At 40.5% G+C, this 25,914-nt stretch overlaps 1 protein-coding gene across 17 annotated transcripts in view; it reads right to left on the reverse strand.

Moving 5' to 3' along the window:
* The window catches only part of DCLK2 (doublecortin like kinase 2), a 277,228-nt gene that overhangs the window by 47,925 nt on the left and 203,389 nt on the right, over window positions 1-25,914 (reverse strand). For 11 of the 17 annotated variants that reach the window (XR_010943138.1, XR_010943136.1, XM_067736706.1 and 8 more), the window contains exons 3-6: window positions 13,591-13,693; window positions 9,340-9,441; window positions 8,394-8,444; window positions 4,642-4,736 (exon numbers count right to left, since the gene is read on the reverse strand). Coding sequence is in view for 15 of the 17 variants with exons in the window: in XM_067736706.1 (XP_067592807.1) it covers window positions 4,642-4,736; window positions 8,394-8,444; window positions 9,340-9,441; window positions 13,591-13,693 (351 nt within the window). In the remaining 2 variants the exon portion in view is untranslated. The remainder of the gene's footprint in view (window positions 1-4,641; window positions 4,737-8,393; window positions 8,445-9,339; window positions 9,442-13,590; window positions 13,694-25,914) is intronic. The other 6 variants (XM_067736710.1, XM_067736709.1, XM_067736708.1 and 3 more) reach the window with 1 other exon arrangement.

Here is a 25,914-nt window from a genome sequence, read left to right on the forward strand (position 1 = left end):
ATCTCTGCACCTCAGATTCTTTTTTTTTTTTTAGGTCAAGGTGAGTTTATCGTCCCAATAGCATAACCTAACTGCATCCGAAACCATCTCAAATCCATCTTTAAGCTAGTCAGGAAAACAGGTTATTATTTTTAAAAATCACTTAACACTGAACAGACAGGCCCTCTTAAAAGGCAGCTGACTATACCATGTCACTGTCATGACCAGTACAGTGTTTTTTTCGTACTTCCTAAAAAGCTGCTGTGAATACTGATCATACTACTTTGGCATATACTCAAATGCTGGCCACCTCACACCCACCTCTTACAGAGTACATGGTGAGAGAACAACATTGACTTCATAGGGCATCACACTCGTTTTAAAGCAAAAAAAAATTAAAATAATAATAAAAGGAAGTCCAAGATGAGAAACTGTAACAGAGGGAGAGATCTGAGTGCACCTCAGATTCTCCATCTATACAATGAAGACAAACGAAAAGATGTGAGGCCACTTCCAGTTTCCATATTCTATGGTTTTGGGTAACTGTCTAGCAAAACCAAAGAGTTATAATTGAGGGACAACTAACTCTCAGTTGTCCTAACATCTTTTGGTTTTAGGTTTAAAGAACCTTAATTACTTGGTCGCCACACTATTTCTTTTTTTTTTTAATTTTCTTTTATTTATTTTTTTATACAGCAGGTTCTTATTAGTCATCCATTTTATACCCATCAGTGTATACACGTCAATCCCAATCTCCCAATTCATCACACCACCACCTCCACCCGCCTCTGCTTTCCCCCCTCGGTGTCCATACGTTTGTTCTCTACATCTGTGTCTCTATTTCTGCCCTGCCACACTATTTCTTAACACCCCACCTTGCAAAAAAACATTCCCAATTTGAGGAAAGCTTTGCTGCTTCTCCTGCCTTTGGTCCAGCCCCTTAGAGAGCTTGACCTTCTATGAACAGGTATAAATGGAGCAGAGTTGTCTTCTTCACAAGAGTCCTATCGAGAAAACAATGAGGGCTTTTTGTGGAGGAGGGGGAGCTGCTCCTGAATTCCTGTCTTCTTCAAGGAGCAAACAAAAACGACGCTCTGGGTCAGAGATTAAACATCACAATATCACTATTTCTATTTTCAGTTCTTTCAGTGTCTCCACCCAAACACAAAATGGTTCCCAGAAACTGGCACAAAGGGGGGAAAAGCTGTGACAGGATATCAAATTCTGCTTACCTTTGACTTAATTCTGCTTAATTCCCTAGTAAGTAAAACCCAGATAGTAGAGGAAAAAAAGCCATCTGCCAGAAACTGTGTCCTGGGATACCGAGTGATGTGGGTGCCAACTCCTGCATACGTTGTCCTGGCTTGGGTTGCTTGCTTTTGTCAATTCCCTGATTCTCTGGAAAAACACTATCCCCAAAGCCATGAAAGTATCTAAGTAGGATAAATAGTGGTAAAGGGTTCCTGCCCATGAAAAACAGCTCTCCATTGTCAGACGTCTCCTCTTAAATGATCTTAATAAGCTATTTTAAATGAAGGGGAAGGAAAAAGCATAGCACTAACACATGGTAATTATCTGTAATTCTCCATTTGTAATGTCACTGAATAGAGAAAATAATGCAAACGTGGACAGATGCTGACTAGAGCTCTACAATGACATCGAAATTACGGTATTTTGTACAGTGACGAGAACAACTAAGCTGCAGTATTTCAAAGGCAGGTTTTCATTCCAAGGACAATACACACCATGGACTGTGGGGAGCTGTGATGAGATGAAATGTCCACAAAGTACGACCCCTGGGAACAGGCAGGGGTTAGAGGTTCTTAGCTTTGTGTCCAAACAGCTGATGGGTGTGGCAGAGACTTGTTTAGCTGCGAATATTTAATGTAAGATTCAGTGATTCTCCGTCAGTTTTAAAGTGAGAGGAAGAGAAATAGACTCCCCAGCTTCCGAGACAGATTTTTGGGCAACTTAAAAGAACTCTAATCTTAGCACTCTAGAAGTTATCTGAGGTCAAACATCCTTATTTTACAGATGATCAAAAGAAAACTCAAGAGGAGGTCTCACAGCTGTTAGCCAAGCCCCAGGTGTGGTAGAGGAGAAAGGAAGGGGTGGGAGGTCATGGAAGAACCACTACTCTTTATCTGACTGGTAATCTCATCTTTACTCTTGACCAGGAATCAGCATTTCCCTAACCTTCTTCATTTATTTCTGCATCAGTAAGTGATCCTTGAGCACTTACCATGTGCCATGGAACTGTGTGTGCTAAATGTTGGGGTTACTCTAATAATTAAGATACACCTAGTGCAGTGAGAACAATTTTATCTAATGTCTCTGCAATAATACAACTTATTAGCATGTTTTAAAAATCCCATGCCTCTTCACTCCAGACTTCGCATCTGTGGGTGATCTCCTGCAAGTCTGTGCGCATACATGAAGGAATGGGTCTGGACTCAGAGCATTAAGCAGCACCAACTGAGCCAGTGGCAACAACAAAAAAGGACAATCTTGGGCTGAGAGCTGAAGATGGACTGGGAAGAAAGATGGGAGACCAGGTTACCAATGGATAATAAAAAAAAGAGGGAAATGGCCAAGACCCTGGGTAAGGTACCTTCTGGGATGGTCGCAAGCAGTCCTAGGTCAAGGATCAGAGCAGCCCTGCCTACAGCAACAGCCTGAGGGAGAAATACAAGTGACCTTTGCAGGTGGATCACTGCAAAGCTTAGGTTAGGTCTGCCCTAGGTTGACAATTACCAGCACTTGGAACAACTTGCTTTAGTTTTAACAAAGGATGAAACAACTGGAACTGGAAAAGAGGTGAATCAACTTGTTCTTTAACTCTAGTTCTCCTGAAAGTTACCCGTATTAAAAAGAGAGCATCTCCAATCTATTCTGGAGAAAATAAGTTGGGAAAGAAAAGCTGAAAATAATTACATGAGTGATTTTTAACGGATATAACTTTTTTGGGGGGGTTGACATTTCAGAATTCCATTGAGGGACTTCCCTGGTGGTCCAGCAGTAAAGAATCCACCTTACAACGCAGGGGACGTGGGTTCGATCCCTGGTCAGGGAACTAAGATCCCACATGCTGTGGGGCAACTAAGCCCGCGTGTCACAACTACACAGCCCATGCGCCCTGGAGCCTGTGCGCCACAACTAGAAAAGAGAAGCCCGTGCACCCCGCGTGCCACAACTAAGACCCAACACAGCCAAAAATAAATAAAAATAAGTAAATAATAAATAAATCTTAAAAAAAAATTCCACTGAAATCATATTATACACTGACCTAAGCCAATTTAGCACTTCAGAAAATGGCCGGTTCTTTTGATAAATATAAGGAACTTCCAGTACGTAGAGGTTACTGAGAGCTTACGTGTTCCCAGTCCCAAACTGACTATTCGTCTCAGTCCAAATTCTGCCAACATACATAAGCAAGCAGGCACAAAAACAGACAATCTGATCTGTCTTTTCCAGAAGAAACTTCTCCTTTTGAAGTCAGGCACTCAGACAAAAACCATGCAGTTCACTCTGAGGTAGATACAACATCCTCAGGACAGGACAAGCACACCTGAGTGTCAGGTGGAGAACAGAGCCCCACAGGCAGTGAGGACCCGCAGGCCCACCGCCCTGACGGCCCAGCAGGTTCCCACCCCACATTCACCAGGCATGCTGGGGCTTTTACCTTTCACTTTATCAGTGAAAAATGTTTTTCAGCATCCTTAAAGTAAAGAAAACCACTTGGACGATATCTGAAGTGTTGGGGCAACCAACTTTCAAGAATGTATTCCTAACGAAGGTCCTTCCGATGTTAAACACTCCAAGAGAATGAAAGTTAATACGCGTGTACATCATGGCACTGTGTACACTTCCATCTTCCTAAAGTGCATTACCATACAGACAATGTGACTGTTTCTACAAAAGGACACTTTCAATCTTTAAGAAAATTCATGTACTGCTTTTTTACCGGGCAAATTTCCTCTTATAAACTTAAATTATTGAGGGTTACTCAATCAAATTAAACTTGTGGAAATCCTGCAAATTTGGTTTTGCTCATCATTCATTCTTCTCCTTCTCTATTAGATAAAATGCCTATTAAACCAACTGCTTAATCATGTTAAGTTACTGTTTATATTTTTAGGACACCACAGTCGAAACCTAAGATTTATTCCTAAGTTCTTCACCAAAATGAACATATTTTTCTTGTGTTACTAACTTGTGTATATAAGTATTATGCTAGAATTTCACTCTGTTTTAGACTTTCACACAGTCAAATTATGTTAACGGTATTAAAATCATGATTTTAAATGACATTTTAAAAAAGAATCATGGTGTTCTCCAAGGCTTTGCCATTGTAAATCATTTTGATAATAATAGGAAAACTGCTATTTATTTATACAAAACCACATTATGTTCAACCCTAACCACAACTTTATATTCCCATTTAAGAGATGGGAACACTTTAGCTCAGAAGAGTTAAATGAATTGGCCCAAATTACAAGATGAAAAAGGACACAAGATTCAAAGCCAGGTCTTCCTGGCTCCAAATCCTAAACTCTTTCCTTTATGATGTGTTACCGCACCCAAGCCCCTGAACAAGTTAACTAAACTATGCACCTCAAAATACCAAAATCACACAAATATGCCATATATCCTATTTCATACCTTTAATCCTCTGAAACTTCCTGGGCTAGTTGGAGAGGAACTGGAGGATTTCGTAGATTTAGGAGTGGAAAGCTGGCTGCTGGGAGTCCCATTAACTGATCACGAGACAACAAAGGAGACAAAGGTCATTAAAACCCAGAACCACCAGATTGTGTAAAAACACTAAGCATATGCCCAGTATAGCTCCAATGGAGCTTCAATTCATTCAAAGCTCAAAGCAGACGGTAACTCAGCAAAAAGCAAAAATAATGTGTCTTACTGCATTACAGACAAAGTATCAGACAAATAAGCAGTGAAACTAGAATTATTTTCAATAACAGTTTTCCAACAGTGACATAAACAAATATATAAAACGTTATGGAGTTAGAGATGTGAGCAACAACTTGTCCATATATCCTGCCTGCCATCAAGGGTAGAGAAATGCATCGCTGTTATATTTGTAATGTTCTACTCTGAAGGTTGTCCTATAACTACTCCAATATCCAGTGTCTTAGTATACACCAACCTGAATAACCAAGACGTTCTTGTGGCACTCCCAAATCAATTCCACCATGATTCTAACACATTTTCTAAGTATATCCTTAATGGAAAAAGAAAATTACTGGTCATTTTCCTTGTAATACCTACTTATTTGTTTGAAAGCCAATTTCTTATTATCTAGACGAGTTATTTCTAATTCCTTCCATTTTCTTGTCTTCTCAACTTAATTTCCCCATTATTTAGCAAGTCTTGGTGGTTTTTTGTACACCCTCCTCCAAACTTCCATACACTTCCTACGTTGAAAGCTCAATTTAGAGACTCGGTAGGGAAGAGTATGGGCACGGCTGTTTCAAGGGGAGGGTTAGTTTGCAGATTTTATACTTATACAATGCTAGTCACACATCTCAGTATTACTCAGGCTTATTCCTAATTATACCAATGGGATCCACTTTGGCTGTAATTTCACAAAACTATTAGTTAACATCTGGTATTGGTATATATATATATATATATATATATATATTTTTTTTTTTTCCCCCTCTTCTAAGGAGTGCTTTAACCCCTTTTATCATTAATCTTCAATGCTTCTGCCCCAAGCAGATGAAAACTGGCATTCGTCTCTATGGAAAGAAAAGCAAAGTCCATTTCCTTTTAAAAAAATCTTTTTAATAAAAGGGAGGAGACAACTGTTATTTTAAATGATGCTAATAAATATAAAAAGCAAAATGCAGAGACAAAGGTCCTGAATAGGTGACTCAAAAAAGTAAGCACCCGTCCTTGAATGGAGGCCGAATTCTGGATCTGTAAGTAGGTGTGATTAGATGACTCAGTCATGTATGTTTATTGTATTGCTCCTTGTAAAAATTCAGCAAAGATGAAAAAATTTTCCAGTTATTTTTAAATGACCAAACTTGAATTATTCTAGTTTAAAACCACTCATTCATAAATCATTATCAGTTATCTAGATTTTCTTAACAAATATATGTGGGTATTTAGAGCACAAGTACAACACAAGAAACTGTACAATTAATTAGAAACTTTTAAGAGTATTCAACAGCCCTGATTATTTTTCAATAAAGTTACCCTTCAATTTATGCTCTTTCTTTTAAAAATTCTCTTTAAAGGGAACTGGTGGTAGGAATTCACGTAAAATAGAGATTACTATGAGCAGTGAACTAGTAAGCTTGCTGTGAGCTGATACTGAGTTTGGCTCCGTTTCTCCTTCATTCCACACAGCAACCTGTTCAGGTCACCAGTTCCTACTCACCAAGGGCTGTTACCTTTCACTGATATTCAGAAACCACTTTGATATCAAAGATTTCCTTGGAACAGTGACAGAAAAGGGACTAAAGAAGAAAACTTGGTTCCTGCAAATGGTAAGCCCTGTGGCAGACCAATTTCCCTAAAAACACACCTCCTGCCTAAACGTAATTTCTTAACAAAACTCACTGCCAGGGATTGAACTGGTATCAGTAACTACATGTCCATAGTTACCCTCAAATAACTCCCATCCTAAAGAGACACTAAGCCATATATAGCCCTCTAAGTTTCTGATAGCATTTGAAAGGTTCTAAAAAGTTGTTGTCTAGTGAGAAGTTCTTAACTCCATTTATTTGCACATCTCTCCAGTCTCTGGGAGGGTAAGTGGGGCCTGGGACAGAGCCACACTGTGCTCTCTCCCCCGACACTGCTGCTACCAACAGGAAGGTGGACGGACAGTGACCAGCGTCTCTGCAATGCTCCCCTCCTTCACTACAGCCTGGATTTTCTCTCCCAAAATAAGGCTCTTATCCACCCTTCCCCTCAACTGTAAGGTAAGAAACAAACTTGGGGGCTTTCCTGTTTGTTGGCTCTGAACGTTTTTTACCCTGGTGGACTACGACAGATTCACAAGCTAGAAATCTGAAGTGAGAATTTTTAAGATGCAAATTGTGGTAACTATTTACCCACTTGTATCACCCAGATTAATTTCTATGTGTTTATTACATATCATTTAGCTATTTAGATAAATTTAGAGTTTTGTTGAGGAATTCTGTCAGCCAGAAGACTTCACTGATGGGAGCACTTCTGCCCCAAGAGTGAAAAAGTACAGTATGACATTTACAAAGTTACTTGCTCTGTTTGAAATTCCAGCGAGTCCCATGGAATGTTCTAAATGGTAACAGGCATACTACAGCTAAAGCAGTCCGTAAAAGCGAGTCATACTTCTGTGTACTGTGGCATTTAATAACACAAAACTCTCTCTCCATTTTCTATAACTGCAGTGTGGGCTGAACATGCTTTTGAGTTAATCTCTTATAAAGAAGCCATTTGCCCTCTGAAACGCGATCTACATCTCACAACTTTTACTTGTAAGTTAAGATAAACTTTATTAACCAAATATGGACTCACTTGAAAATCTGGAGTACTGGAATCCTAAGATTTTCTCAAATCAATTTCTAAGCATTCCGAATTCTAGTTAAAAAGATTTATACACTTATTAGACTATGTTATGAAGCAGTTGGTCTACAAGACAAGTATGGCTATGAAACATGCTTTTAGTTCAATATGTTAATTTCCCTCTTTAGACCTCAGGCAGACAAAATTAGATGAATTTTAATACCTGATCCTTGAACCACTCTCTCCACTTTTATTTATATTACTTACGTGATAAGCATCTGTAAACCTATCACCAAAACAAAAGCTAAGAACCTGACAAAAGTCTAATTTACCACGTGGTAAACTCAGTGAAGTGTATTTACGCAAATTTCATGTGATATTAGCTTTCCCTGCGTGTGAGACACTTTACAGAAAGCACAATATCATTTGAAATAAGCTTAACACCAGAGAGATGCATTCAGTTAAAAATATTCGTATCGCTGTTATTTTAGAGAGAGGATGTTGGGCCTATCAACCCCAGGGTGGGGAGGAAGGAGAGGAGAGTATAATTGCTTCTATGGCCATTTTCATATGACCAACAATCCTTAGCCTTTTTCAATAACAGGCTATTCTCCCAAATTAACTAGAAGACACACCCCTTGAAGCGCTGTGTCTCCTCCATCACTGTGTCCCGTGACTACACACAGACAGGCACCTGGCAACCTTCTGAGGATGATTGGCTCTCTAACAAGTAAGGGAGGCTGAAGCATTGTGAAGTGCTTGATAACTGCACAGATGTCCACTGGTAAAAGCCAGATGCATTCATGGAAATGGAGCAAAAGGAAACAGAAATATGGCGAAAGACGAAAACAAAAACCCAGCAGAGCGACAAAGCCATAATAATCATGGCTCACCTGGGGATTTGGCCGTAGAGTAGGCCCTGGAGTAGTGGCCACCCCTCTTTACTGGACACATTCAGTATAAACAAAGGAGACAGTAAGGAGAGTGGTTATTCAGCAGGTCTAAATGTGTACACAAAAAGAAGGGCAAAACAACCTGACCTAGAGAAAGTGGGATAGGTGCTGAAGCAGCAGCAGAAAAGTAGAACACCCCCCAAATTCAGTATTTTATAAAAAGGCTGATGCTTCAGACCGTTTCTGTGAATACTACTTGCACATGTTCTAGATTTACCACATGTAAAATCACCGTCTTTTCACAATCCTTTCCTTAATGGGAAATGATATCAGCAAAATTATAACTACTAGAAGCGAGCCTTACAGAATCAATATATAAAGATTTAGGGGATATTTTAATTCTTTAAAAATGTCAAAAGCTGTCAAAATTATGACAAATCTATAGGCTCAAGATCTGAAAGAAACTTAGAGGTAAGTCTGACTCTGAAATAAGCAGTGCTACTTTCTAACAAATAATCATTGCTCCTATTAAATTGCTCGATGGTGGAAAAGCCTGTGGAAACTTATCAAGTAAATACATTGCTGTTAGGCGTGTATGTTTATGTTTTAAACCAATAAGATAAGGAAATATCCACAATCTTATAGCACAAAATTAAAAATGCAGCACACAGTGGTCAAAATGTGAAACACTTCTACGTAAATACCAGAAGAATCTAGATAAGACTGTTCTTGAGAAAATGTGTCAGAACAAAACCAAGTGTTAGGACACTTATTATAACTTTGAGAAACAAACTTAAACTTCTGGATTTAAAAATCATGTCATGTATATGTCATTCTGGAACCTGGCTGCATACAAGGATGGGAATGACTACTAATTCATATTAAAGAAAACTGAAGAATGATCTGCTCCTTTTGTGACTATACATTTCCTTTTCCCTTTAACTACCTGAAGCTGGTGATTTGCTGCGTCGAGAAGGCCCAGGGCTCTTGGATCCAGAATACTTAACAGCTGAGGAGCGAGAATAAGATGACTTCAAGACGCGGCATTCTAGAAAGGAAGAAAAGTGCTTTAAGTAGATCTGGTTTTAATTCTAACCAAAGGAAGATCACAGATCACACGTTACAGTAGTTTACTGCCTAGAACCATTACCTGATCATCTTTCCCATTAATGTTAAACAACTTTAATACACAGAGCAACTGTCCCGAAAGCACACCTGAGGTTACCTTAAATTAGGCTTCACACCTTGTGACTTACCTCATTGTTCCAGATGGAGTTCTTAATAAATACAGAAATCCTGATGTCCTAACTTGATACCCACAGCCTAATCTACACATATACAACTTATTATTATTATTTTGGTCAGTAGCGTTGATAGGCAAAGGCTACAACAAAGAGTTCTCTCCAAGTCTCTGATAACAGTTTGAAAGGGTATAGGACTCTAATGTATGAACCCCTTACTGTCTTATTTTCCATCTGCCCAAAGCGTCAAAAATGAGGAAACTAGCTTTAAACAATAACTTTGGTCTTTCCATAAATTGCCAAATAAATTAGCATGTAAAGAACCAGAGCTAATTAAACAGCTTAAATAATCACTTCTAATTTGAACAATTAAGAACCTGGTTTTTGGAGTCATGCAGATTTGGGATGAATCATGGATGTGACTTTGCTAACTGGTGGACCTTGGTTAGCTCTAAGTCTCAGTTTTTTCCCCTATGAAACTGGGATGAAAATAAATCTGCTTCACAGGCTTCTTATAAGGATTCAATTTGATAACATATTGTCTGTAATTCACATTAAAATACTTCAATTTTCGCAGAAAGATTAAAATGTGGGTTGGTTTTAATCTATACCCCAGGGGCAATAAATTAACAAGGGAAGTACACTAATCAGGAAAATACACACCAGGGAGGTGAGTTAGCATTTGAAAGACTCTAATCAGAACCTTACTCAGAGGGGGCTGCAGCAATAGCAGCTTAGTTAATTAGCAGCATGGATGGTAGAAAGTACTCCACTGCTGGAAGGAGTGGTGTGTGGGTTAGTGAGAACTTCCTAAAGGCACTGCCACTCCCTTATGAGCAGGATGGGTAAATCTAGAAAGCCCAGAACTTCAGAACTACCCCCAGGGTAGGAATCTGAGCCAGTCCTGCACCCAGCTCATTAATGGAGGGTTCTGTTCCTTGACTAAGACCGGCTTAGTTGAATTCTATGAATTTTGAACTGATTTTTAATGTAAGATGTTGTCAGCAGTGTAAAAGGACAGAGCTGGGACTCATCAAGATTACAACACAAGTTAAATAACTGATTTTTTAAAATAAATCTTTGCCTCCTGAACCCTACCAGGACCCTGTGGGGCTCCTGGGCACAGAAGCCTTTCTGTGTTCCCCGTTTCTTTCTTTTCTTTCTTTCTTTCTTTCCCTCTCTCCCTCCCTCCCCCACCTCCCTCCCTCCTTCCTTCCTTTCTTTCTTTTTCTTTCTTCCTTCTTTCCTTCCTTCCTTCCTTCTCTCTCTCTCTCTCTCTCTCTCTCTCTTTCTTTCTTTCCATCTTTATTGGAGTATAATTGCCCCACAATGATGTGTTAGCTTCTGCTTTATAACAAAACGAATCAACCATACATATACATGTATCCAAAGATATGTTCCCCGTTTCTTGGAGGGAATAGACTCCAGCTTCCATGACTTCCCCTGAGTTCCAAAGGGCAGGTTCAAACAGTTGCTAATCAGGGAAGGGAGGGGATGCAGAGACAAGGGAGGAACAGCCGAGAAACAAAATAGCGCAGCCTTGGGAAAGGGTCCTGGTTCCCCCTCAAGGGATACACATAACAATATCTTTGAGCTCTTTCCAGAACGAAAACCCTCAATAAATGGAAGAAGTCAGCAATCTTCATTCCAGAGAAAACCACCTGAGGCCAGATTAAAGGAACCAGAAAAATTCATCCGAAGACTAGTGAGACCAGATTAAAGGAGTGCAGACCCTGCACGCAACACCCAGATCCTTATCAGCAACCCTGCCCTTGAACCATTGCTATAAAACTCCTCACCAAATCCCCCTGGGTAGGGACACACAGTTTTTCAGGGAAGGAACCCACTGTGTCCCCCTCTGCCTGGCAAAGCAATAAAGCTGTTCTTTTCTACTTCACCCAAAATTCTGTCTCCGTGATTTGATTCGGCACCGGTGCACAGAGGCTGAGCTTTCAGCATCACTCCTAGTAAATGCACTTGTGGCAGAATTACGTCTGAGACTTGCTTTCATCATAAAATTTCATGACCTAATGGTGGTGATATAATAATAACATTAACAGCAACAACAGGGATAGCACATACTGTGTAATGGGCACACTTCCAACTGCTTTACACATATGAACTCATTTAATCCTCATCAAATTTTATGAAAAAGCCACTTTTACTATCCCCAGTTTGCAGAAGGTTAAGTAGGGATCAAGAGGGAAGAAATCAGTAGCTTTCACCCACTTCTAATTATTGGAGTTCTTTGGTAGCCAAAACAACAAAAAACTATGAACAATTCAAATAGCTTAGGTAAATTTACAACATACATGTAAAAGCCCTGAGGACAATGCCTAGTACATATATAGTAAGTGCTCAATAAATGTTTTATTGCTGTTGTTGCCACCCAAATTAACTTTATAACCTGGAGTATAATATTATTGAGTTTCAGTGTCTCAGCTTTCAAAATGACTCATATTGACATCAAAGAAATATTATGAAATGAAATTAAGCTACAGTCAAAAAAGATGTAGGGGCTTCCCTGGTGGCGCAGTGGTTGAGAGTCCACCTGCCGATGCAGGGGACGCAGGTTTGTGCCCCGGTCCGGGAGGATCCCACATGCCGCGGAGCGGCTGGGCCCGTGAGCCATGGCCGCTGGGCCTGCGTGTCCGGAGCCTGTGCTCCACAACGGGAGAGGTCACAACAGTGAGAGGCCCGCGTACCGCAAAAAAAAAAAAAAAAAAAAAAAAAGAAGATGTAAAATACAGATGATATGTAAATGCACGTTTTTCAGTCAACCCATGAGAACAGGGGAGAGCATTAGCATAGTTAGCATTGGCAATTCTTTATGGACTTTCCAGTGGCATTACTAATCTAAAGCAGGGCCACTACAACAGAGTATAAGACAGTACAGAAACGCCCAAGAAATTCGGCAGCAGTGGAAAAAAAAATGATAAGAGTAGATAAATGAGCCCCAAGCACAAAGTAGGTAAATCGCCCCAAGGTAAGTGACACAGTGTAACAGGAAAGAATTACACAAGGAAGTTTGATACCACAGAATGTATCATCTTGAATTTTAAAAAGTCTATTTAAAAAGTCTATTTATTTGGTGGTACGTTTCTGTAATTTTGGACTGTCGGAACCACTACAACTGGAAAGGGTTTACCACCAGTTTAATTTTTGAAAAGTCAACTTTCCTCATTTGTGAAATTAAAGAGTGGGACTGAATCTCCAACATCCCTCTCTTCTCTGTGAAATGTTATGTCTGTATGATTTTATCTCATTTAAAGACGAAGCTGACTTTACTATCAGCTAAGATAATCACTAATACTGCAACAGGTTCAAATTAGTTCCAGACAACAGATTAGAACAATATTCCCAGGATCAAAATCATCTGAAATCACTGAGGTTATTGTTAAATAGTTGAAAACTCCATTTTTTGGCTAAAATTAAGAGAAAGTGATTTTCTTATCCCATCAATGAAAATAGCTTTATTTTTCCTGCATCTATAAACAATGCATGCTATTTTTTTTTTAAGTTGCGAACAGAGCAATGAGATAAAAAGAAACCTGAGATAATCACTATTAACAACTTACTATCCTTTTATGTATCTCTTTATGGACATGGAAAATGTATAATGAACTGTTTCAGGTTCAACACTATCCATACATTTAAGGCGGCATAGCCAGGCACCATTCTGGAAGAAGGCAGGAAATCCACTTCAGAGGCAAAACAATGCAGTAAAAAGAGATGGAACCAACTTGCTAAAAAATGAAAACTATTTCACTTGAATTAGGGTTTTTTGTTTTTTGCAACTAGGTAAATACCTTCGTGTTATTTTCTACTTTCATTAATTCAAAAAGAGTACCGCCAATGCCACCTTTCTTCAACACACCAGACCACTTAACATGCACCAAGTGAGAATCCCAAGCCTCCATTTCAGGGTTACAAAGATGGTCAATGAATTGCCTTACCACTGTGATCCAGGACAAAGTCATCTTGGGCGTAACGGAATTTTTCAGGTCCACATGCAATAAAAACATCATCATCACCAAAAAAGTCTTGCAGACAAGTAACCTAAAAAAAAAAAAAAAAAAAAAAATGTCCAAGAAATAAATTAGAAACATTAGAAGTGAAACAAAAGTCAGCAAAATTAAATATATTTTCTAGCCTCACCTATAATACTGAGTCAGAATGAAAAACTATTTAATCGCACACATTTCCAAGCATTTCACCCTCCACAGAGCACTTCCACACAATGTCTCCTGACCGACCTCAGAACAACAAAACGAGGGGCTCCTAGCTGGCATCGAAGTTCCTGTTTACAGGTGAAGTCAAGGGCATCCACAGGAGGCTCAGTGATGTATTCCAGGTTTCCCATTAACAGGTGGCAAAGCTGGGGCTGATGGAGGTCTCTGCTCCCAGTTTACTGGTCTACCCTTCTCTCCTAGCAACTCTATGTCCCAGCCGTGTCACCTTGGGCATGACCTTTCTGTACCTTTGGTATATTGCGCCTTAGGTTGTCCTAAGGATTAATATATGGAAACCGCTTGGAATGGGTGCCAGGCATAGAGGTACTCAATGTGCTAATACTCACCTTCACCACCACCACCATCATTAAGATCAGAGGAAGACCTGCCATGAGGCTAATGATGGCCCTTCCAAGGCCCTGTACCTAAACGTAGTCTTAATTTCATATTCTTTTTTCACCCCGCCCTCCCCAATACTGTATCAGTGTCAGATCCCACAGAACCTGGACCCACCCCAGGGAGCACATTCATCCCTTCATCCCGGTGGTGACAAGAAGAACCATCTTCCAGGACTTTGGATATAAACAGGCTCCAATTTTACCTGGTTTTTTAATGGGATGTATGATAAGATTTCTTTTTAAAAAAGTACTCCTCTCCCAATAATAATGCAGTTAAAAAAAAATCAGTGCTCTATTACTTGAAAGGATTGAGAACCTCAATAATTCCTTAAGTCCTCCTGATCACTATTTAGCTTTTTATTGAAAAAAAAAAAAAATCTCACTCTAGAGTTAGAAAAAAATGCTCCAGAGAGAAGGTAGTGAACTATACACAATAAGTGGAACAGGCATGGAAACTGCTCCAGTCCCTCATCAAGCAAGATGTGGCTTCTGTACTTCATTAAAACTCAGCTCAGGTCACAGTGTTTTTAAGGCGTGTTTTAGTCAGTTTGGGCTGCTATAACAAATTACCATAGACGGGGTGGCTTAAATGACAGAAACTTATTTCTCACAGTACTGGAGGCTGGAAGTCTGAGATCAGGGTGCCGGCATGGTTGGGTTCTGGTGAGAACCCTCTTCCTGGTTTCATCACATGGAAGCGGGGGGACAACACAGGAGGAAGCCAGCTCTCTCCTGTCTCTTCTTTTTTTTTTTTTTTTTTTTGCGGTATGCAGGCCTTTCACTGTTGTGGCCTCTCCCGTTGCAGAGCGCAGGCTCCGGACGCACAGGCTCAGCGGCCATGGCTCACGGGCCTAGCCGCTCTGCGGCATGTGGGATCTTCCCGGACCGGGGCACGAACCCGTGTCCCCTGCATCGGCAGGCGGACTCTCAACCACTGCGCCACCAGGGAAGCCCCTGTCTCTTCTTATAAGGGCACTAATCCCATCATGGGGGCTCCACCCTCACAACCTCATGCAACCCTACTTATATCCCAAAGGCCCCACCTCTTAATAGCATCACATTGAAACCAAACAGGACCCTGTAGGGCTCCTGGACACAGATGCCTTTCTGTCCCCCATTTTCTTGTTTGTAGGGAACAGACTCCAGCCTCCATGACCTTCTCTGAGTTCCAAAGGGTAGATCTGAACAGATGCTAATCAAGGGAGGAGCACCCAAAAAACCACCAGAGGCCAGATTAAAGGAACCAGAGAAGCTCTTCAAGAAATTACCCGAGATCAGAGTAAAGGAGCACAGGCCCTGCACACCCTGATCTTATCAGCAACCCCACCCTTGAACTACTGCTATAAAACTCCGCATCAAATCCTCCCAGGTGGGGACACACAGTTTTTTGGGGCAGGACCCCACTGTGTCCCCCTTTGCCTGGCAAAGCAATAAAGCTATTCTTTTCTACTTCACCCAAAACTCTGTCTCTGAGATTTGATTCGGTGCTGGTGTACAGAGGCCGAGCTTTCGGCATCGATACTGGGGATTAGGGTTCCAAGATATGAATTTTGGGGAGACACAAACCTGCAGTTCACAATAGAAGAATAACATTTTTCACCATTCCTGTGAAACCTGTTTCTCTTCATCTCAGGTGGCAATCACACATACCCCTTCACCCTTGCTAGGGTCCTGGGAGTCATTCCTTCCTCCCTTCTTCACCAATCCCTCACATCATTTTTCCTTCCTACCCGGCTCCCAAATATTTCTATCCCTACTCCTTGGTTCAGCTTTCACTTCCTCTTGCCTGGGCGCCTGCCACTGCCTAGTAACAGGCTTTCTAACTCCAGTCTTTACTGCTCCCCTCCTTCCAGTCATCACTGTTCTCACAGGTGTGCAAATAAATGAAGACCCTGTGGGCACATGCAGTCTCTTAAGGTGCCAGGCTGCCCGCACCATTCACAGTGCTCACCGACCTCCTTCCTTGACAAGATAATGCTCCTTCACAGGGCACACCTGTTCTTTGTCATTGTCTTTGCCATTTCATCTGCACACCTGTTCCTCAGCCACATCATGACTTCTCTGGGTTCCCTACCTGTATGGTGCTGGTGCTTCTTTTTCGTTAAACAGCGTTATTGAAACATAATTCACAAACCATACGATTCAGCACAGAATTCAATAGTTTTTGGTATAGTCAGTTCTGCAACCATCACTACAATCTATCTGAGAATATTGTCATCACCTAAAAAGAAACCCCCAGGCCCATTACCGTTCACCCCTCATGCCCCCATCTCCTCATTCCCAAGCACCCATAATCTACGTTCTGATTCTATGGATTTGCCGATTCTGGACGTTTCATATAAATCAAATCATACAATGTGTAGCATTCTGCAACTGGCTTCTTTCACTGAGCATGTTTTTAAGGTGCATACGTGTTGTAGCACGTATTAGTACTTCATTCCTTTCTGTGGCTGAGTAATATGCGGTTGTATGGATATATACCCCATTTTGTTTATTCATTCATTAAGAAATTACTTAATGGACATTTGAGTAATTTCTACTTCAGTGTTGGTTCTTACTACTACATTTTTCCCCATGCTGTTTCTCAGCCTGAAGTGGTCTTTCTGACCACTCTTTGGTGCTGTGACCTCCAGGTAGGCAATGATATTTCTGATTCATCATTCCCTAGGGTCTAGGAGAATTCTGGCTTTGGTGGATGCTTAATACATGTCTGTTGAGTGAACTGTGGCTTGGTATGGAGCTGCTCCTATTGGAATTGAGTTCTCAGACACAGAGTAACTTCTCTGGGGTGAGTGGTGTCACAGATGCAATCTCCACTGCCATCTCCACCATCATCACTTAATGTAAGACTTACAGAATTTAGGCATCACTCAACCTCTCAGAATTGTCTCTCTGTGTTGCATATGTGTTACCTCATTAATCCCTACAACATCCCTGAGGTTGATACTATTAACACTCCTCATTTACAAACAAGAAAACGGATCTAGAGTGACCAACCTGCCCCCACACAGGTAATGAACACGAGCACAGGAATTTAGACACAGGTCCTCCATATCTATATCTCTGCTTTAAACTTAACACCATGGTGTCATGTACACACTGCTAATATTTAAAATGGATAACCAAAAAGTACCTACTGTATAGCACAGGGAACTCTGCTCAATATTATGCAACTAAATGAGAAAATAATTTGAAACAGAATAGATACATGTATAACAACCACTTTGCTGTACACCTGAAACTATCACAACATTGTTAATCAACTATAGTCCAATATAAGATAAAAAGTTAAAATAAATAAATAAATAAACTTAACACCATGGTGCCTCCCCTATGTGGAATCCCGGAGTTCATCTTTCTACTTTTATCTCTCTCTTTTTTTTTTTTTTTTGCCGAGCTGCACAGCATGCAGGATCTAACCCCAACCAGGGGTCGAAACCCATGCCCCCTGCAGTGGGAGTGCAGAGTCTTAACCACTGGACCACCAGGGAAGTCCCTTTCTACTTTTATAGTTCTTACCACATTCCACCTTGCTTTATAGTCATTTATGTCTCTCATATCTCCCACTATTTTGTTTTTTACACACATACATTTAATAAATGGTTCTTAAATGGAACTGAATCCAGTTTTACTTTCTTGGCCAAATAAAACAGACATCTACCAAAGTTTAATCCATGTTTTAAAAAATCAACATTTCATTTGTTTTTGTAATCAATTTAGCATGAAAAAATGACAACTGAATTTTCTAAAATATACCTGTATGAATGTCTGTTTGAAAAGTCAATTAATTTTTAATTGATTTTATTACAAGAAAACATTTCATCTGGCACTAAATTAGCTGGTATTTGAGTAGAATAAATGCCAAAGTAAATACTTAAGTTGCCTATTATGTGGAATAAAGGTATTTATCAAGTCTAAGGAATATAACAGATCAAAAGGTGGTTTATTCCCCCTCCCCCAGCAGTTCTGTTTATTGATAGTTCTTCCTAACCAATTGTTTAATGATTTCACCTGTCAGTATAAGTTTGGCTTTCCAAACATAGTTTGCATAAGATGTCTGCATCCCTTTAATTCAGATTCTAGCCATTAAGTACATATCTGGTTAAACAGTTAACCAAATTATATAATTAGTAATTGGTTCAGATTACTTCAAATAAGTCACCACTACTCTCAAGAAATGATAGCTGTCATATAAATAAATGATAAACTGAGATAAGCAAACATGCATTTTGGCTAATTTTATTTTATTAACGTGTACTCAGGATACCAACATACCTCATAAAATATTAACCAACTCCCGTTTTCATTCATTCAACAAATTTGTATTGAGAACTTATGCGCCAGGCACCACGCTAGGTGCTACAAGAAACATCAATAAAACAAAACGAAACAAACAACAACAAAAAACAGAGCGAGAAAGAAATCCTTGCCCTCATGAAGCCAGTGTGAGTTGACACAGGATAAAAATGCATAAGTAAATGTATGCAATGTCAAAAGGTGATAAGTGCTACAGAGAAAGAAAACAAGGATGGGGAATAGTGAATGCAGGGCATGGGTGCTGCAATACTAAACAGCTTCGCTGCAAAGGTAACATTTGAACAAAATATTAAGAGAGGTAAGGGAGAAGCTGCATGAATGTCTAGGGATGGAGGTGGGAGGGCAGTGTTCCAGGAAACAGAAGAGAATATTCAAAAGCCTTGGCATGGTCACGGGAAACAGTCCTGGAGCACAGTTAGAGGGGGAACAGTCATTGCAGGAGAGCAGGTCAGCAAGGTGACGGAGGCAAGCAGATGGGGTAGGGCTTTGTCAGCTGCCGGTCAGGACTTTGGCTTTCCTCTGGGTGAGATGGGAAACCACTAGAGGCTTTGGAGCAGAGGACCGCATAACATGACTTAACTTTGAACAGGATACACGGCGCTCAGACTAAACTCCAAAAGGGCAAAGACAGATGGCAGCGTAGTTGGAGGCTATTGCTACTCAGGCAATGAGAGTGGCCTGTGCCAGGAGTGGATGGAATGAGAAGGCTATGGGGACCTGAGAGAAGAGAGAAGAATGTGATGGCTCAGGGTTTGTGGCTTGAGCCACTAAAAGGATGGGCCTGGGGCTCCCCTGGTGGCACAGTGGTTGAGAGTCCGCCTGCCAATGCAGGGGACATGGGTTCGTGCCCCGGTCCGGGAAGATCCCACGTGCCGTGGAGCGGCTGGGCCCGTGAGCCATGGCCGCTGAGCCTGCGCGTCCGGAGCCTGTGCTCCGCAACGGGAGAGGCCACAGCAGTGAGAGGCCCGCGTACCGCAAAAAAAAAAAAAAAAAAGGATGGGCGGAGAGGATGCCCACGAACTTAGATTTGGCATGTGAACTGCGAAATGCCTATTAAACATCCAGGTGGAGGTGCTGGGTGGAAAGTGGGATATAAACAAATCTGAATTTCATGAGAGAGATCTAGCCTGGAGATATAAATTTGGGACTCACCAGCATAGGAATGGTATTTAAAATCTTGAGCTCAATGACAGCAATTAATGCACAGAGGGAAGCAGTCTAAGCCCTGAGCTCCGAAACCCAGCAACTTTACAAGGTCAGGGAGAAGAAGCAAAAACAGCGAAGAAGACTGAAAGGGAACAGTCAATGAGGGAGGAAGGAAAGCGAGTGCTTGTAGTTTGCTGGAAACTAAGCTAAGAAAGTGTTTCAAGGAGGAGGAGCAATCAGCTGAGTCAATGTTACTGACGGGCCATGTAAGATGAAGACTGAGAAGTGACCACTGAATCGAGCAACAAGGAGATTGCTGGTCCTGAAGATCAGAAGTAGTTTTGGTGCAGTGGTTGAAAAGAAAGTCTACTTGTAGCACCTTTAACAGAGGACAGGAGAAGAACTGGAGACAGTGAATGCAGACAACTTTTTCAGGGAGCTGCAACTGGAAAAGTGGAGCAGAGGAGTGGGGAGGCGACAGAAGGAAGCAGGGAGTCCATGGTCAAGAGAGCTTGTTTTCAAGATGAGAGAGATAACACAAGTTACTAGGCTGTTGAAATGATCTAGTAGGACAAAAATGGTGAGGCAAGAAAGGGAATTGCTAGAGCTGCATCCCTTTGTGAGAGGGCATGGGATCAGTGTGCAGGTGGAAGGGCTCGACTTGCATGAGACTATGGTCAGTCTTTGGCAATAAACAGAACCAGGTGGAAGCTGCTAGGTGGGGACATGTGGTGGGGGTGGGAGAGCTGGTGGATTGCTTCCTGCTTCACTGAGAAAGCTTGAAGCAAAGTCATCAGCTCAAAGTGAGGCAGGGGCCAGGGGTGGGGGAAGGAGGAAGTACAGCAGACTTGTGGAGAAAAAAAAAAGGTGTGGAATTGCAACCTGTGATTGTGGGGAGAATGAATGGGGAGGGAAATATGACATGCCTGCAGGCAGCAATAGGGGCACATTCAGGGTCCCACAGCCTGCATAATAGACATTCTCGCTTCTAAAACTAGAAAGCAGCTACCCAGCCACTACAGTGTTTTAGAAAAATCAAACCGTTTTAAGCTGGAATTGTTACCGTTTCATGGGGTTGCACCTGACCGGTCAATAGAAGAAAATCGATAAGAACACAGATGATGCAAAAACCTAGATTCCACCGATAATGAGTAAATAAGGAATGAATGGGAACTTCTCTCCCACTGCTGCTGCTGATTTAAAATACAAGTCTCTGTTCATATTTTTCACAGTGTAAACATGGACTGTTTTGCACTGTCATTACTGTGTTTAACTAAACCGTAAACCTAAAACACGCTAGAAACAGAACGCCAGCAGGCAGAGATGCAAGTTGATGAGCGTGATTAAAGGTGAGCTAAAAAACTAACAGGCACAGAAGAATGAGCAGATTTCAGTTCTGTTTCTACTTTCATTGTACAGGATAACTCACTTATGGTATTGTTTAAACTACAGATGTCCGTGCAGGAAGCACTGGCTCAGCACAAGCTTTGCTGGGAGCAGAGGACCACCGTGCTGCACCTCCTCCCTTTCATACAGGTGGGACCTTGAGGAGATACTTAACCTCTCGGAGGCTCATTTCTCTGTCCACAAAACGGGCAGCAGACCAGTTTCATTTCGTCTTTAAGGGAAAAATGTGATAGTACGTGAAAGGAGCTCGTACATGTTATTTCTTCATTTTCATTAATTCACGGCCTCAAATGTTTTTTTAAAAATTTAACTTAATGGATAATCTTTTCTTTAAGTATACACAAAAAAATCATACGTGCTTTCCTACAAATTCAATAAATTAGATATTTTCCGAGAAAAAAAATCACTGACAACTTGGAAAGCTGCCACTGATCGTCTTCACTTGTGGAAAAATCACTGCCTCCCAAATTCAGATATCTTAAGCTCCCAGAAATTCTACACAAAAATGTGATTCATGTAATATACGATAAACACATATAGGTATACATATGACATGTAAAATATATATAAATGTTTATATGCACATATTAAAAAATGTTTCTCCCAACAGCTCCCTAGAATAATTACAAACGAGGAAAAGAATTAACTTAAATGTAATAAATCAAAGCAAAGCATTGACTTATATCTATGTATGTAAGCTATACCTATAAATGTCAACATTTTTAGATAATATAAAGACAGAACTGTAAGCATAGCAATCTAATTTTATGCCAAAATTATATTTGTAATACTAGGCCTCCATGTAATGCAGTCATTACTTGCCCATGCTTAAATTTCACAAGCATATGGGACCATATACTTAATTGTTCTTCATAGTGCCCCAAACTCAGTTGATACTTTTCAAAGTAAAACATCTGAGGGACCTCCCTGGTGGTCCAGTGGGTAAGACTCCACGCTCCCATGCCGCAACTAAAGATCCCACGAGCTGCAGCTAAGACCCGGTGCAGCCTAAATAAATAAATATATTTTTTTTAAATCTGATAAAATGCTCAGGGTCTGATGTAAGCTAAAATAACTCTCTCTCACCAATGGAAGCCACATTAGTTTACTACTGTACATTCAATCTAACATGAATCATGCCCCTACTATATGCCAGGCATAAACAAAAGACAAGAAGCACACAGTCTAGTGGTGGAGATGAACAAGAATAGTAGTAAGTACCATCAAAACGTTACAATAAGAGAATGCTGTAATAGAAGAACACCCAAAAGAAATAACCTGATGAAAAACAGCATCCCGTAAAATATTTAATACCTTTAGAATATTTCATACGTTTGGACACTTAGATAATTCTACCTTTCATAGTTTTTTTAAACATATTTCTTGTTCTTCAACTCTGGTGGTCTGTTTGCTCCTTTTACCATACATTTTTAAAACTGGCATTTAACACTGAGTTATGGGCCATGTCACTAAACCTGACTCAGAAAAAAACGTTATCAATACCTTGAATAATGTCTCAAAGTCATTCTTAACAGGGTGAGGAAAAGCGTATCAGTTTAGAAGACCTCTTACGGTTTGCTTCTAAATTCTTTTTTCCATGCAAGAAGCTCCTCACGAATAATGGATGTTCTGCGGCTTACGAAAGCAAGCTACACACACGAGGGGAAAGTAATAATTCTGCTAAGGTACAAAATGAAAGCCATCAGCAGGCTCTAAGGGGGAAACATCAGACTGAGAAATAATGTATCTATAGGAGCACATCTGAGTTTTCCAAATGAATGTGGGCCATTTAAAAACAGTAATTTTTCTATCCTTCAGTCGACAGATTAATTAGATCAGGGTAAAAAGGTGGCAGCCATAATTCCAGTGCTAGTTCTTAATAGATTGCCCCAACCACTTTTTTTTTTTTCTTTCTCTTTTTGGGCTCTGTCAAAGGATACAGAAACAAAGGGCTTGGGGTCTGATAAAAATACTATGCATGTATTAGGAGCATGATAAACCTTTTCCTCCAAAGAAAAAAGGTGGAGGACACAGAGATGTCATCCTCCCTGGACACTTGCTTTCTGAACTACAGAAGGTCTCCATTTCCTGACCCCCTAGCACTCTGGAAATCTTGTGTTTCTTACCCTTTCCAGAGTTACAAAGGAGTTGTTGGTAAAGCAGGCTGGATTTCTCTAAGATCACTTCCTACTACAAAGTTGTATAGTCTAAGTATTTTAGTTTCTAAGAAAAGCTTATTTATATTTTAGGACAATGCTTTCAGAAAAGTTAAGTGCATTTTTCTGTGAGAGAAACAAAGGAACGCTATTATAAGTGGGTAAACAGCAATGTCCATTTGGGATTTATTTCTGTTCGTTTCAGCTTCGCATTTCCTCAAAGAGATCGTCGTCAACGCAATCTTCATGCCCTCCAAATCCAGGTGTTGCCTTAATACTTACTCTGTAATTTGCCCAACATAGATACTATCATTGAGGCAATTGCCTGGTTTTTGCGCCTGGACCTCTTACCAGAGTGCGAGTTCCACACATGTAGGATCATTGTCTTGGGCACCACTAGAATTCTAGCATACTAGCAATACATAGCACCTAGCGTGTAGGATCTGTTCAGTAAATTTCTATGGAATTAATGAAATGCCCTGAGTCCCTCTTCTTCCAGGTAGCCCTCCCTAGAGGCTCTATCTCACACTCTTTGCATGAATTCTTATCAACCCGTTATCATGCAAGGTAGTCTTTGTTCCCAGATTTATGATGTTAGTTTTCTATGCCAACATAATCTATAAACTCTTTGACCACACCAGTCAAACCCTTAGCTCCCTATAGGAGGTATTCAGCAAATACTTGGTAATCAAATTTTGGCTCCAGATACCTTAAAATACTCATCTTAGATCATGTAAGCCCTTTCAGGAGTTAAACCTCATCATGATTTTAGAGTGATTTGAGAAAAACTGCTTATGAACTCTACTACTGCAACCACTTGGTAGAGGAAAGCATTTGCAATTAAACTTGCCATTTGGTGCCATTCAAAAATACTTGGGGTTCTATCAAATAAGGATCTCTTGAGATACTTTCGAAGCCTATTTTATGGAAAATCTCCAAGACCTGATAAAAATGCAAAACAAACATCACTGGATCTCAGTGAGAGACTAGTTTAAACTAACACCAACTTATCTAATTAGAGTCAGGGTCAAAATCTTAGCACCTGGGGCTTCCCTGGTGGCGCACTGGTTGAGAGTCCGCCTGCCGATGCAGGGGACACGGGTTCGTGCCCCGGTCCGGGAAGATCCCACGTGCCGCGGAGCGGCTGGGCCCGTGAGCCATGGCCGCTGAGCCTGCGCGTCCGGAGCCTGTGCTCCGCAACGGGAGAGGCCACAACACTGAGAGGCCCGCGTACCACAAAAAAAAAAAAAAAAAAAAAAAAAAATCTTAGCACCTTTGAAATGTCTACCTTTTGGAGCAAGGATCTCACTTTATCAAAGGAATAATGGCATGATGGATATCAGAAGTAAAAAAAATACATGTTGGAATTTATGGGTTTTCTTTCATTTTAACTGTGTGTGTATAGGAAAGAAAGAGGGAGAGAGAGAAAGAGAGAACAAACGTCCACAGTTCCTGTTGAAATCAAATGCTTTCACTATCAGAGTTCAGCTTTGAAAGGTGGCCTCTACAAAAGAGTAGTTAGGCAGCAACATTTTTTTCTAGCTTACTTCTAAAGAGCATTTGAAGGAGCTCCAGAAAGAAAATCCAGTAAGTGGCTTATATTTGAAACTAAAATTATTATATAGGCCTTTAATGGAATTGCATCGATACCCTTGCTTTTGTTTTTTCCTAAGAAATGGTCACATTACAAGTCATAAACTGCCAAAAGAGAACTGCATTTTGAACCCCCCATAGACTATTGTACCATACTTTTTCTATCATATAAACATAACTTCTTTTTAATATTTAAAAAATCCAAAGAACAATTTTAATATACAGTAAAGGATAAGCCTAATAATATAACTGCGTGAGCCATTACCTTCCTGTTTCTATTGCTAGCAGGGGACACTTTTTTTTTTCCATACACTGCCCTTATAGATAGTTGAAAGCTATAAATTCAGCAGATTGGCTTCACCATAACTAGCATTATCCCAGACACACACCACTACCACTGCTACCACCACTCTTTTTTTTTTCTTTTTTTTTTTAACCAGTTCTATCTCTGGAATATAAGTTCTGTTTAAAATGAACAGGGAAATCACACCTGAAATAAATAAAATAAGTCATTTGGTTCTTCCAAAATGCTAGAAACAACAACCAGAAAAATAAATTCACAGGTCAGTCGGCAGGGGCTGGGATTCTCCCCATTTCTTTACCCTCTACCAAGAATACAATCAGCATAAACAGCCTGCTTTGTTCCCAGTAAATGCTGGCTAGCCTGCAGTCAGGGAAGGACTCCTTTCTACAACAAAAAAGAAAGCTACTTAGAATAGCAATGTTTTTCAGCTTCCCGTAAAACCATTCAGCCGGGCACCCACCAACCAAGTGGCTGCCATGGAAACAGAACTGAAGCTAAAAGATGACGGTACTTACAGTAAAGGGCTTCTCAGCGGCATCTGCAGACAACTCTCTACATTTAGTTTGCTTTCATTTAAAAATACTGGACCTAACCTTCCTTTTCTCACTGTGGCCTCCCCATAATAATGATGATTCTCCAATCAAGACTAATCATAGAATCTTGAGGCCAAAGATTTGTTTCAGGAAGAAACCTTTGAAAAGACCTTGAAAAATTCAGAGATAGTTAG

The sequence above is a fragment of the Pseudorca crassidens genome, chromosome 4 (genome assembly GCF_039906515.1).
Source record: "Pseudorca crassidens isolate mPseCra1 chromosome 4, mPseCra1.hap1, whole genome shotgun sequence".
Taxonomy (NCBI): Eukaryota; Metazoa; Chordata; class Mammalia; order Artiodactyla; family Delphinidae; genus Pseudorca; species Pseudorca crassidens.